Source organism: Lepidothrix coronata, unplaced genomic scaffold, assembly GCF_001604755.1.
Source record: "Lepidothrix coronata isolate B3197 unplaced genomic scaffold, Lepidothrix_coronata-1.0 Scaffold323, whole genome shotgun sequence".
Taxonomy (NCBI): Eukaryota; Metazoa; Chordata; class Aves; order Passeriformes; family Pipridae; genus Lepidothrix; species Lepidothrix coronata.
Window position 1 is genome coordinate 28,616 of NW_016690503.1, and position 11,499 is coordinate 40,114.

Genomic DNA, 11,499 nt, shown 5'->3' on the forward strand with positions numbered 1-11,499 from the left:
CCGGACACCCCCGCCTTCGCCTGCCATTGGCTCCAGGGGCTCCCCGCCTCCGGCATAAGAAGGCAGCGAGGCCCTGGGGCGCCCATCGCTGAGCCACAGCCCCGCCGGCAGCAGGGAGGTGAGAGAGGCCGGGGGATGCCGGGCGGGGGCAGCGCCGGGGCACCGAGCGCTGCGGAGCCGGTGAGGAGCTGAAACACTCCTCAGCCTTGCGGACGGGGAAGGAGGCAGGTCGTGAGCATGCAAAGGGCTCTTAGAATGCACGCATGAAGTGCTTCGGGAATATTTCCTACCTGATCGGAAACAGTCCTTCTGTTTGGACACTGCCTGCTGCGTGGGGGAGGAAGTCAGCTGGAGAATAAGGCGGTGGGATGAGATTCAGTGCCTTGTGGTGGAGAAACAGGAGCCAGGTCACGGGGCAGGAGACATTTTACCTGTGGGGTATGAACGAACAGAGTGCCATTAGTTTTTTTCCCAGCTTTTGGGAAGGTGGTTTTGCATCTCTCCCTTTTTGGTTTGTCTGTCTGTTTGTGAAATCTGCAGGAAACGCTGCAATCCCAATGATTATCAGTCCCAGGAGGGTCCCCAGATCAAGTGAGGGAGAAGGGAGGTTAGAGAGGTGCTTATTTCGTCCTACTGGCACTCATCAAAACTGGCTCCTGCCTGGTTCCCCTGACTGCTCGGCTGGAGACAGGCCTGCAGGCAAAGGCATAGGCGAGGCTGCCTGTGACAGAGGGGACAGCAAAACTGTTCTGAAGCTCTGTGAGCAAAATGAACCCTTACCTGCCCCTCTCCTCGGGTTGTGGCTCTGCGTTTCTTGAGAGCCCCTGAAAGCAGAGTCACAGTCTCTCATAAGCTTTTCCCCTGAAGCCAGAGCTTCTGTCAGTCCTTCCCAGCAGAATGCTTTAAGCACGGGGTCCGGTTTTGCTGATCGAGGTGGCTGTGCTTCCAAAGCAAAAGGAATTGCTGGAGCTTGCCCAGGTTAATGTCCTGATCGCCCCCTCCGACCTCAGGGCCACGCCGTTACCATGTCTGAGCTGGAGAAGGGCATGATCGCCATCATCGATGCCTTCCACCAGTACTCCGGCAAGGAGGGAGACAAGCACAAGCTGAAGAAATCAGAACTGAAGGAGCTCATTAACAATGAGCTGACCCATTTCCTCAGTGTAAGTATTGTCCTCCTCACAGCTCGCCTGGCTGGGCTCAGGTGGCATTAAGCAGCCTCCGCACTCCACTAACTCTATCTCCCATGGGAAGCAAGAGCAGGGGAAGTGGTTTATCCACACATCAGGGTGCTAAATCGTTTGCTCCAGCTCTGCAGAGCAGCAGGACAAGTGCAACAGCCTGCATGGCAGGCTGGGGTGTGGGTTGGATACTAGGGAAATTTCCTTCCCTGAGATGGGGAGACAGCCTCGCCCCAAGGGGCTCAAGAGGTCTCTTCCCAGCAGCACAGCTGTGGCTGCAATTCAGAGGCACAGGGCAGTGCCTCAACACAGGCTGGAAACGATGTGTCTGAACAGAGTTTCAGCCACGAGAACACCGGAGAAGGAGGGACATGTTACTGTCTGGGTCCCACTCTGGTCCTCCCCAGCTTTGGCTGCCTATTTCTATCCCTTCAGGAAATCAAAGACCAAGAGACTGTGGACAAAGTCACGGAGGCACTGGACAGCGATGGGGACGCTGAGTGCGACTTCCAGGAGTTTGTAGCCTTCATTGCCATGGTCACTGCCGCTTGCCACGAGTTCTTTGAGCACGAGTGAGCTGGTGGAAAGCAGGCGAGCCCCTTCTGCTCATGCTGGAGAGATGCAAGGCAGCATCACTTCTCCGGGAAAAGGAGTGGGTGTGACTACAGGCTCCTTAGAGTTCAGCTTGTGCTAGACTTCAGCAGCTTAATAAGTTCTGCAGCTTTGTGAAACAAAGAAAAACCTGCACAGCTCAGGAAAGCCTATCGGCCAGCGCCCACCGCGCTGGAGGCAGCATGTGAGTGCCTTGTCTCAAGCTCCTTCCCTGCTGTTGTAAGCCAGGAACATGCCCAGGGCTGGAAGCAGGCAGACGCTGTGATCCAAGCTTGCTTGCAAAGGAATAAGGGAAATTTAAGGGCTGAAGGACAAGGTGATGCAGAGGGGCTGGTTATGGAAGCCTGTTTCTGAGCCCACTGGCCTGAACAGGAAGGCTCCCAGTGATTCCTGTGGGCTCTGTGCATGCCATTCACCCAGGAAACCCAGCTCCTGGCCCCTCACAGGGGCTCAGTAGAGCCCACCCATTTCTTGGCAAATTGAGACACCCTTGGCTTGCAAGGCAAAGCATAACTGTCTAAAAGCATAACCATCTAACAGCCCAGGCTTTCCTCTTGTTGATCAATTCTCCCTGCTTTTGGCAGCCTGCAGAACTGGAAGCAACAGCGTATGAGGCTTCTGGGCTGGGGTCAGCTCCTGGGCCTGGGATGTGCCTTGGTAAGGTGTCCAGGCTCAGTCAGAAGGGATGGGGGGATCGGCCCAGTGTGACCACAGACCAGGCACAGCCTCCTGAGTGTGTGGAAGTGGCAAAAATAAAATGTGGTTTCGGTCTCTGGTGAAAAATGTGTCCTTTTGTGACCTGCACCGTCAGAGCAGGAGGCTGGAGGATGCAGCCTGAAGCACTGCTATAGCTCATGGCCCTGGGTTTCTTGTTGGGCATCGACCCTTCACCTCCTCCCTGGTGTCACTGTGGCTGGCCAAACAGCTCGAGGTTGTCACCACCACCATGTTCCATCTGGCTGTCCACACTGGCAGGTGCATCTGTGAGGACAAAGGAGCACAAGGCACCTCTGCAGGAGTCATCCAGGGGCTTGCAGTTGTGAACCCTTACAAAGCCTAAACTAAACCTAGGGCAACTTCCCCAAAGTCTATGCTTCTGCCTTTTCCAGTCTGCACCTGCTGTCCAGCTCATCAACACCTGTGAGTTGGGCATTCCTGGCCAGCAACATCAATAGTGACAGATTCATGACAAAGATGCTCACAGTTGTCCCTGTTTTTACCTCATTCCCCATTTTATAACAATTTCATGCACAAAATGACATGTCTTTGGACAGGAACCATCGTGCTGCTCTCACCTGTCTCCCCCAAGCTCTGCAAGGGGACACTCAGGTAGAGTCAGGCATACAAGAGACAGCATCTTATACTTCACCTGGCACAAAAAGCCATGTTGCCATCCCAGGGTAGCGCTCATTTGTTGAGACAGTTCAGCTGTTTTCAGCACTAGTACGGAGCTGAGGCACTGTGTGACAACAACAAATGGGGGCAGACAGTGTCCTCAAGATTGGGAAGGGTAGACAGGACTCATGACCCTCTCTGGAGCCTGAACCCGAGGGTGCGATGCTTCCATACAAGGGTCTCACCTGCCTTCTGCCCCCCTGCACCAGCAGCGCTCACATGATGAGGAATCATTCCCCAAGACCAGGCCTGTTCAGCAGCTCTGCACAGCATTGCAGCAGCAGCAACGAGCTGTAACATGCAGCTTGAACGCTGGCAGAGCCGGTGCGACACGAGAGCAGCAGTAGGGAGTGACACGGCACGACTGCACCCATGTTTCTGGCAGTAAGGCTGATCCTTACTCAGCCACACCACTGCTGGGAATTCAGAGAGGCTTCACCCAGCACAGGAGAAGGTGGAGCTGGTGCCTCTTGTCAGAGAGGAAGAGTATGTGTCCTCCTTTGAGGTGAGCACCCTGACTGCAAACGCTGCAGGGTGCAGTGCTCAGGCTACTGAGCCCCTGGCACGCCTCCCGGGCCGGCAAAATTGAAATTCCTGAAACAGACAGCACAGTCACAGGCCTCACCATCACCCAGCCTGCACTGCAGCTTACACTCACAGCTCTGCTCCCCCTGCGTTCCTTGTCCCTCTGACACAGGGGGCGGCTCAGCTCACACCGTGGACTGTGGGGACAGCTGTACACTGGCACGGTGGGGGAGGCCAGCAAAGCAGTTTGGGCAACGCTGGTCCCCTGCCAACAACTCTGCTGATCCCTCAGGCCTGTTGTCCCCTCACACACACAGGACAGCCACAGCCAGCCACCTCCAGCACCTCTGCTCACAGCCTGGGCCCCCCCCCGGACTGCACAAGCCCCGTGCCCAGCCTACAAAACCCCATGCAAACAAGGGGGCTGTGTACAATACCCGAGGTGTGTACAAGACCTCACAGGCACTGATTACATTGATCTGATGTTGCATCAGTCAGGGGAGCTCAGAAAATTCACGTTTCCATCATCAATGACAGCCTGCAGAAAGGCAGGTTTGGTGACAGTAAGCTCTGAGTTCTGCGCTGTGGGACCCTCAGGGCCCTGGAAGGTTCCCCCAAGGATCAAACAGCAGCTTCACACCAGCAGAGCCTACCTGACGTAGGACACATTTGTCAGTTATGCTTTTGACTCTCTATAAAGAGGAAGCCAATGAATTTTCCACCAGGAAGGACACCAACGGAAGGTTTCATATATTACAGACTTCTGTTCAAGATAAGACCTACTTTCTAAAAGTGAAACAAAGAGAAGAAAGTTCAGTAACAGGAAGGGCTTGAGATGCTTAAAAGACTCAAATTCACTTCTGAAGCTAGAAAATTGACAGAAGGGCAGATTTTGTACATCCATGCTGTATTCTACCTCTGCCGAATCGCATTTTCAGAATTTAGAATGATACCATTACTTTTTGCTCCGGGAGACTAGAATCTGCACTTTTACTCTCTCCGCAGATAACTTCAGGTGAAGTGCATCTGTGAAAGGGATCCCCGGATCAGAGACAAAATTACCAGCACTGTAAAAGTACTTACAGCCCCCCCCAAACGTTCTTCCACACAGGATCTAATCTTACTGAGAGTGCTGACTGTTGCTGTTAGCATATCGAAAAAAAAAAAAATATTCTTCATCTTGTTAACTGTTGATGGAAGTGCATCCAGACTGAATCATTCAATATCAGAGTTTGCATACTGACAGCAAGAAAAATAATTTAAGAAGGAAACCAAAATATGTTTTTTTCCATAAATCAGATGTGGACTTTTACAGACTCCAGAGAAGGAACACAACCAACCATAGCACTGTCATTCACATTTGGCAGAAGTAAAGACAAATCATGATTTTGCAGTTACTTTGCCAGGTAAGTTTTAAGCAATGCTAAAAAAATAGCAATGTTTATCACTTCTAAAAGAAAACTTCTATGTTCAGGCGAGAACAGAAATCCCAGAAATGACTGGAGGAAAAGACATATATTATTTTAAGAACATGTACTGAAATACAAAAAAAGACAGAACTCTGCTTATATGGCACTGGCATAACCAAACTGGAAATAGAACCTGGTGTACCCAGTTCCTCCTAAACAACACAAAACCAACAGGAAATCTACGTACAAACACAAAAATTTGGCCAATTAGAACTGGCCATGAGGAGAAACTCTGGCTTGGAAACATCTCATTTGAAATATCTGACCAGATAAATATTTAAAGCATATTAACTGGCTGAATATAAACATATAAGCAAGAATATACCAAGCATCAAGTAAACGCTGAAGTGCAAAAGAATTATTTCATGCAGTTTTGCCAGCTGTAAATTAGTTCTTAGATGTAATCCAGCTCTATCATCTGCTAACACAGTTTCTGGCCTGATACACTGATATACGGGAAATGTGCAAGCTTTCCCTTTTTGCCCTTAAAACAGAGTTGTGGATATTCTACAGAAACCAAACCAGAAGCCTATCCAAAGAGATCCTTAAAGTGCACAGTATCTGTTTTCATATAATGACAGGGAAACAGTGGCAGGGAAACAGCATCAAAATAATCAGGGACTTGGTACAGAACGCTTGCAATGTGCACTTGAACACTGCTTCCTTTTTTCCACTGTAATAAATTCCTGGGTAACAATTAGCAATAAATAAGGGCGTTAAAGCAATCTCATAGTCCTGCTGCCAAAATGACATAAAGCTTCTAAAAAGTCAGTGTGAAGTGGTGGCTCACAAAGAACACTGCTGCAATAAAGGCAGCTTTATTAACGTTTACAAAGTTATTTACTACTCACCGGAGTCCAGTCTCTCACCCCAGAATAAATCTGAAACATTCTGCCCCATTCCCTCAACAGCGCATTAGTTCAGAAGGAGACAGGGCTTAGAATCCCTTCTTAGTACATTTTCTATTCCCACAAATCAGATGAAAAACCCACAAAGGACAACAACAAAAATCATCCTTGTACCTTTACTACGAGCTGGGATTTCAAATGTCGTACCCGTTTAAGATGAATTATAGGTTTTTGAATCCCGATCTCATTAGCTTTGAGGAAGATGAGTTAAGATGTTTTGGCACTAAAAACCCCTCGTGCTTTAAATTCATGTCACACAGAGCACTCTCTGGATGCCAGGCACAATGCCTTGCTGGAATCAACAGCGGGAAGAACAGCAAAGGTTCCAAGATGCCTTGTTATGTGCACTGCTTTTAAACACAAGTCACATTTTGCAGGATCAATTCCCGCCTGTTTCCTAAACCTACTGCTGGTACAAATGGTTTCTGTCGGTGCCTCACCCCTCTTGCCTTTTCAAGCAAAAACTCTGCCTTCATTTAAGACACTACAGTTTAATTTGTTTCCATAAACAACCATCCTTCTTTAAATCTGAGTAAAAGCAGGTGCTTTGGCCAGGAACCCCCAAAAGTCTGTGTTAAAAGATGCAGATGACATGACAAAATCCCTTGCCAGAGCCCCATTCCCAGGATGGAACACCCTGTAACCACGGAGTGTTCTGCACACCATGCTGACTGTGGGCAGCCTCAGCAGAGTCTGACACAGCTGCTGTGCCCCAAATAAGTGTTTCCCCTGAACCTTGTGTCAGAGGAAGAACACCAGTCGGAAACGTGCTCTGGAGTAACGCCGCGGCAGCACAACGTTTCATTTGGATAAAAATTAAACCAGACACTCTACCTCCCGTGACCCACACTGCAGGAGGGCACAACAGCTGTTTTAGGGATTTTTACAGCCTTCCAACGTGCTGCCACAGCAGCTGTGGATGAGCCTGGCGATGTTGCTGGAGGCTGTCACCTCCGTCCTGCTGCTTCTGCTCCAGCTTTTCCTTCCCAGCCAGTGCTTTCGCCCTGGTCGGCATCAGCCTGGATTGGCATCAAGCCTCTCTTCGTCCTGGGTTGGTGCCTTTTACAATGTTTCTTGAAGGTATAAATTCTGGCTTGTGCCTGGCTGCAAACCAAGCAGGGGCACGGCTGGACCTTGCTGTGCATCCTTGCGCGGGGCTGGAGCTCAGAGGCCCCAGAAAGGCTCGGCCACACATGGGGCAGCGGCGAAGCCCAGAGATCACCAGGTGCTGCTTAGCGGAGTGACGTGACGTGCACCGTGGTGGGGACATCATACAGGCACTGCCTGACAGTGATGTCATACAGGCCCAGCCCAGGCTCGCTGCCCCCGCCCTGAAGTTTCACAGAAAAAGCTCTTTAAGGCACTAGACTGCCCGAAACACAGGTGCAAACTGTGCTAAGCCAAGGTTTTGGTCTAACAGGCCCGAGTTTCAACATTCATCAAGTCAGATCGCCACAAGCTGTTTTGAAATGTTTAATGAGCTTTTTTTTGTTTTAAGATTTAACTTTACAAGGCAACTCGTCTCACTGTCATCAGTATCTCTCAATACAAAAGTCTTACAATGCTTTACTTGCTAAAAAACTACAACGTGGAGATGAGGGTTAGGGAGTTCTCTCCTTTTGCCAGCTCTTTTGTTAGGAGGGGTGTCCCACAGCCCGCTGCTGGAGGCTGCTGTACTCAGAGAATAAGTTACACAGGTTCTGTACATAATTACAGTCAGGAGTATGCAGCTGTATAATACACCACAGGTAAACACCATCAGGGCAGATAACTACTATATAGGAAAGCTTTTTCTTGCAGATTTCAGAGTTTATTTAATCATAAGTAAATCTGATATATCAGGGGACTGACATCTATCTTTCTTAGGCACTGATCCAGGCAGAATCGCCTTGCAGAAAAAGCTGGCCCTTTTGCCACACTTGTGCATTACTAAAAAAATTGTATGTAGCTCTCAAAGTCTTTAACAAATCTATAAAAATAATTATTTGCTAGTCTCGTGCTTACCTTCAAACACAGTAAGTATCTGAATAACTTCCTATTCTCTTTCTGCATCAGGTTCACTGCAGTATTAGATCAGGCAGAAACTTCAAAACCTTAATTAGTCAACTGTGACTCAACCAACTGGGTATTTTAGCCCAAACAAAAGAGTCTAAATACAACTCCAAAGAAAATAAAGACAGTTTGTACCACAGCAGCTCAAGCTAACTAACACTGAATAGCTTTTCCATGGTGGGGAAAAAAAAAAGTCGCTATTGTAAGTTTTAGCACAGGATATTCAGGGAAAACATATTGTAAGCCCATGCTTTGTAAACATCTGTACAAATCATTCAGAGACTAGTGGCTTTGGAATGAATTTTCAAATCCTTGGCGTTATGCAGGGCAGGAATTAACAGCTGACACTATGAAAACAGGTGACTGGGACGTGGAGTTAGGAGAGCAAGAACACTGAAGGCTCCTGCATCAAGTACTTAAAACTAGATATTACTTTGTATTTTATTATAAAGTTTGTAGCATTACAGAGTCCAGCATGGCACCGTAAGTAACACTGTTACAGTTGCAGTTTTTGTTTTTGCTTGGTACAAAAAAGCTGAACAGCAGCATTAACTGTTACACTGAATCCGGGATTGGAATGGATTGGTTTCTTCTGAACGGGGATGAGTCAGTGACTTAAAATAAAAAGGCTGCATTATTAAATCTCCAAGTATGTGCAAAATTCCTTTCAGTAGAGAATGTGGTAGAGGTGTGTGCAATCTTGAAGGTTAAGTCCCAACCCCGAAACTGCCGATATATTGCAAACAGTCACACGGAGGTGAACTCTGGATGGTTACTCCCGACTTTAGGTGTTACTTCTAGGAGTCCTCCTCACAGCTGGTGTTCTCTCCCCACCCCGCTTTATGTCCTTTTATGCAGTGCATCAAGTACTGACATTCATAATTATTCCCACCCCCCCCCAAAAAAAATAAAATTGGTCCATGATAGTTCTAATAAGCTTCCTTCAGGAATTCCAGTAAACTCTCCATCCTAAGACAGCTGTAACTGTTACAATGGACTTATGAAAGCAAATGCAGTCTTGGGAGATGAAGGTCTGTGAAGAGTAGTATCTCCGTTTTCCTAAGGTCTTCATCAGCTTTTAAAAACACAGAACATGGATTCTTATGTTATTATGAGGAAAGTCCCTTGGATTTTGGTGCTTTAGCCTTGACGTGGTTTCCCGTTTTCACATGTTGTAGGCAACATAAATAGGATCCAACTGATCAGCTAAAAATCCATCTCTCAAGTGCATGCGTTGTTTCTCACCACGGGAATTGATGGGAATGACACCTGGGTCCACAATGACCACAACACCCACTATGAGATAATGCTCCTCCAGAACCACGTTTGTCACCAGCGCCACCAGGTCCAGCGCTTCCTGTTCCGAGCCTTCCAGCTCCACAACCACCACCAGCAAGTTTGTCCACGTAAACACAGCACTGTTGGCATGATACAGGTATTAACAGGGGGAAAAAAAACACCTACTCGAAGGAAGCTAGTTATTAAAAGAGATTATTATAAGAAAGACAAGACCTCTCAAAGCTTACAAGTAAACAATGTGTATGTTCTGACACAGCCAGGGAAGTTACAAGTTCTTCTGCTTTAGAAGAAATAAAAGGATACAGAAAAGCAATGCTGAGGTTCTTACCATTCTGCAATGCTCTTATGTGCCCTTATTACGGAGGTTTCTATGTCAATGGGATGGTACCTCATTCCTCTGAGCTCCAGTGTTTCATCCAAAGAGCCCACCACATACAGGGCATCGTGTCTCTCTGCAATACAGCACACACATTTAAACACCATCACATCTACAGGACAGACATGGCCACATGTACGTGCTCATTCCTGACATTCTAAAATGTTCCCAGTGCTTCCTAGGGAAAGCAGTCTATAACACATCAAGCATTTGGAGAGAATGAAGAGCTCAAGCAGCACGTCTGCCTGTAGACTCCAAGCAACTGAAACCAGACTGAAAAGAATTTCTGGGTCATCCAGTTCTGTCCCTTCTCTCATGTAATGTCATCTCAGTTCATAAACGCGATCGAAATCCAAAAGTACCTTTTTGTCCTACTATTCTTACCAGAGAACTTTTCTCCTCTGATTGACAGGAACACTTTTTGAATTTCCCAATTTCACTTTTTGTTTTGTTTTTAACACCAGCTTATACCCACTTGACCTCATGCCAGCAAAATTCTGCTCAGCTTCTTGAGTTTCCACAGTTTATGCAGTGAGATCAACTCTGCTCTCTCCGCAGCCTCAGCTTTGCCAGGTTAAATAAGCAAAGCTCTCCTAGGCCCTTCTTGAAGGAGAACACTCTCCATATTCATTCTGCAGCTCTGTTCAATTCAACTTTGCTTTTTTCTTTGTGAACTATTTTATAATTCTGCTCAGTCGTGTCACTGGAGATGAAAAGCATGCTGGGAAGCCGTGTTTCATACATATTGCTATGTTAATTCACTGTACACAGCCTTGCAAATGCTGACAAATTAAAGGACAACTGACACTGTTCCACGGTGACAAAAATCTCTAGGACATGTAATTTTTCAGAAAGCTACAAGGCACAAAAACTTGCTGTTATAATCCAGTGGCAGCAGTTGGGACACTGACACTATCCATGTAGACGCCATCATTCGTTTCACTCCAATCACAGAAAATTAGCAATATATATATTTGCTAATAAGTTAGAAGCATTCAAACTCCCATCCTTAGGATGTTCAGAGATTTATTTTTTTTAATATATTATAATCAAGAGTTGTACCTGCTTTGTATTCTGCTTTAGCAGAAAACGTAAGCAGACTGAAGACAAACTGCCCTATTTCCCAAATTTAGACATCTCGGCTTAGATTTGAAAAAAACCCCCAAGGTTAACAATTTATTTTCTATACTGGAAAAATTATGGAGAAGTTTCTCCTCTAGACCTTTAAATTCTGAAAGGCTGTGAAACCGCTGCTATCTGTCCGTGTCCCGAACCTGCCGAACGATAGAACAATTCCTGCTCAATTCAGCACTCTCCTGTGATAACAGGAGAAACTTGAAGGAAAGGTTACTCTTTGCTAGCTCAGCTATCCCAAGGGGTTTCAGGCTGTAGGTAGAAGGTGTTTCCTCTCACCTCCGCTGGCGTCAGTGAGCTCTGTCCTGCGCAGGAAGCCCAGGTACCCGGTCCGAGCCCACACGGTCTGAGTGTCCCCAAAGCTCAGGCGAGCAGTAAAGTGATCAGCGTGCAGTGCTTCCTCTCCATACACTGTGTAGTAACCAGTGGCATTGTGTGGACTGCTCACCCATATCTAGGGGATAAAACAAACCCAAAACGGAATCGTTCCCGTGTAAGCACAGGCTGTTTTGCCGGAGCCAGGCAGCGCCGTTTATCGATTTAAAAGA

At 47.4% G+C, this 11,499-nt stretch overlaps 2 protein-coding genes across 4 annotated transcripts in view; one reads left to right on the plus strand and one right to left on the minus strand.

Moving 5' to 3' along the window:
- The first annotated feature begins 12 nt into the window (after positions 1-12).
- S100B (S100 calcium binding protein B) lies at positions 13-2,563 on the plus strand. Of its 3 annotated transcripts, none has more exons than XM_017838057.1 (3): positions 13-118; positions 1,011-1,163; positions 1,617-2,563. In XM_017838057.1, exons 2-3 carry the CDS (start codon positions 1,026-1,028, stop codon positions 1,755-1,757), a joined length of 279 nt encoding a protein of 92 aa, XP_017693546.1. In that variant the 5' UTR covers positions 13-118; positions 1,011-1,025; the 3' UTR covers positions 1,758-2,563. The 3 variants fall into 3 exon arrangements, with proteins under 3 accessions (XP_017693546.1, XP_017693545.1, XP_017693547.1); XM_017838056.1 differs by having other exon boundaries at positions 94-180; XM_017838058.1 differs by lacking the exon at positions 13-118 and adding an exon at positions 324-438.
- A 4,987-nt stretch (positions 2,564-7,550) lies between these two features.
- Positions 7,551-11,499, minus strand: part of DIP2A (disco interacting protein 2 homolog A) — an 83,434-nt gene continuing 79,485 nt past the window's right edge. Inside the window, exons 36-38 of the mRNA XM_017838061.1 lie at positions 11,231-11,405; positions 9,770-9,893; positions 7,551-9,560 (exon numbers count right to left, since the gene is read on the minus strand). Of these exons, the coding sequence (XP_017693550.1) occupies positions 9,308-9,560; positions 9,770-9,893; positions 11,231-11,405 (552 nt within the window). The 3' untranslated portion in view covers positions 7,551-9,307. The remainder of the gene's footprint in view (positions 9,561-9,769; positions 9,894-11,230; positions 11,406-11,499) is intronic.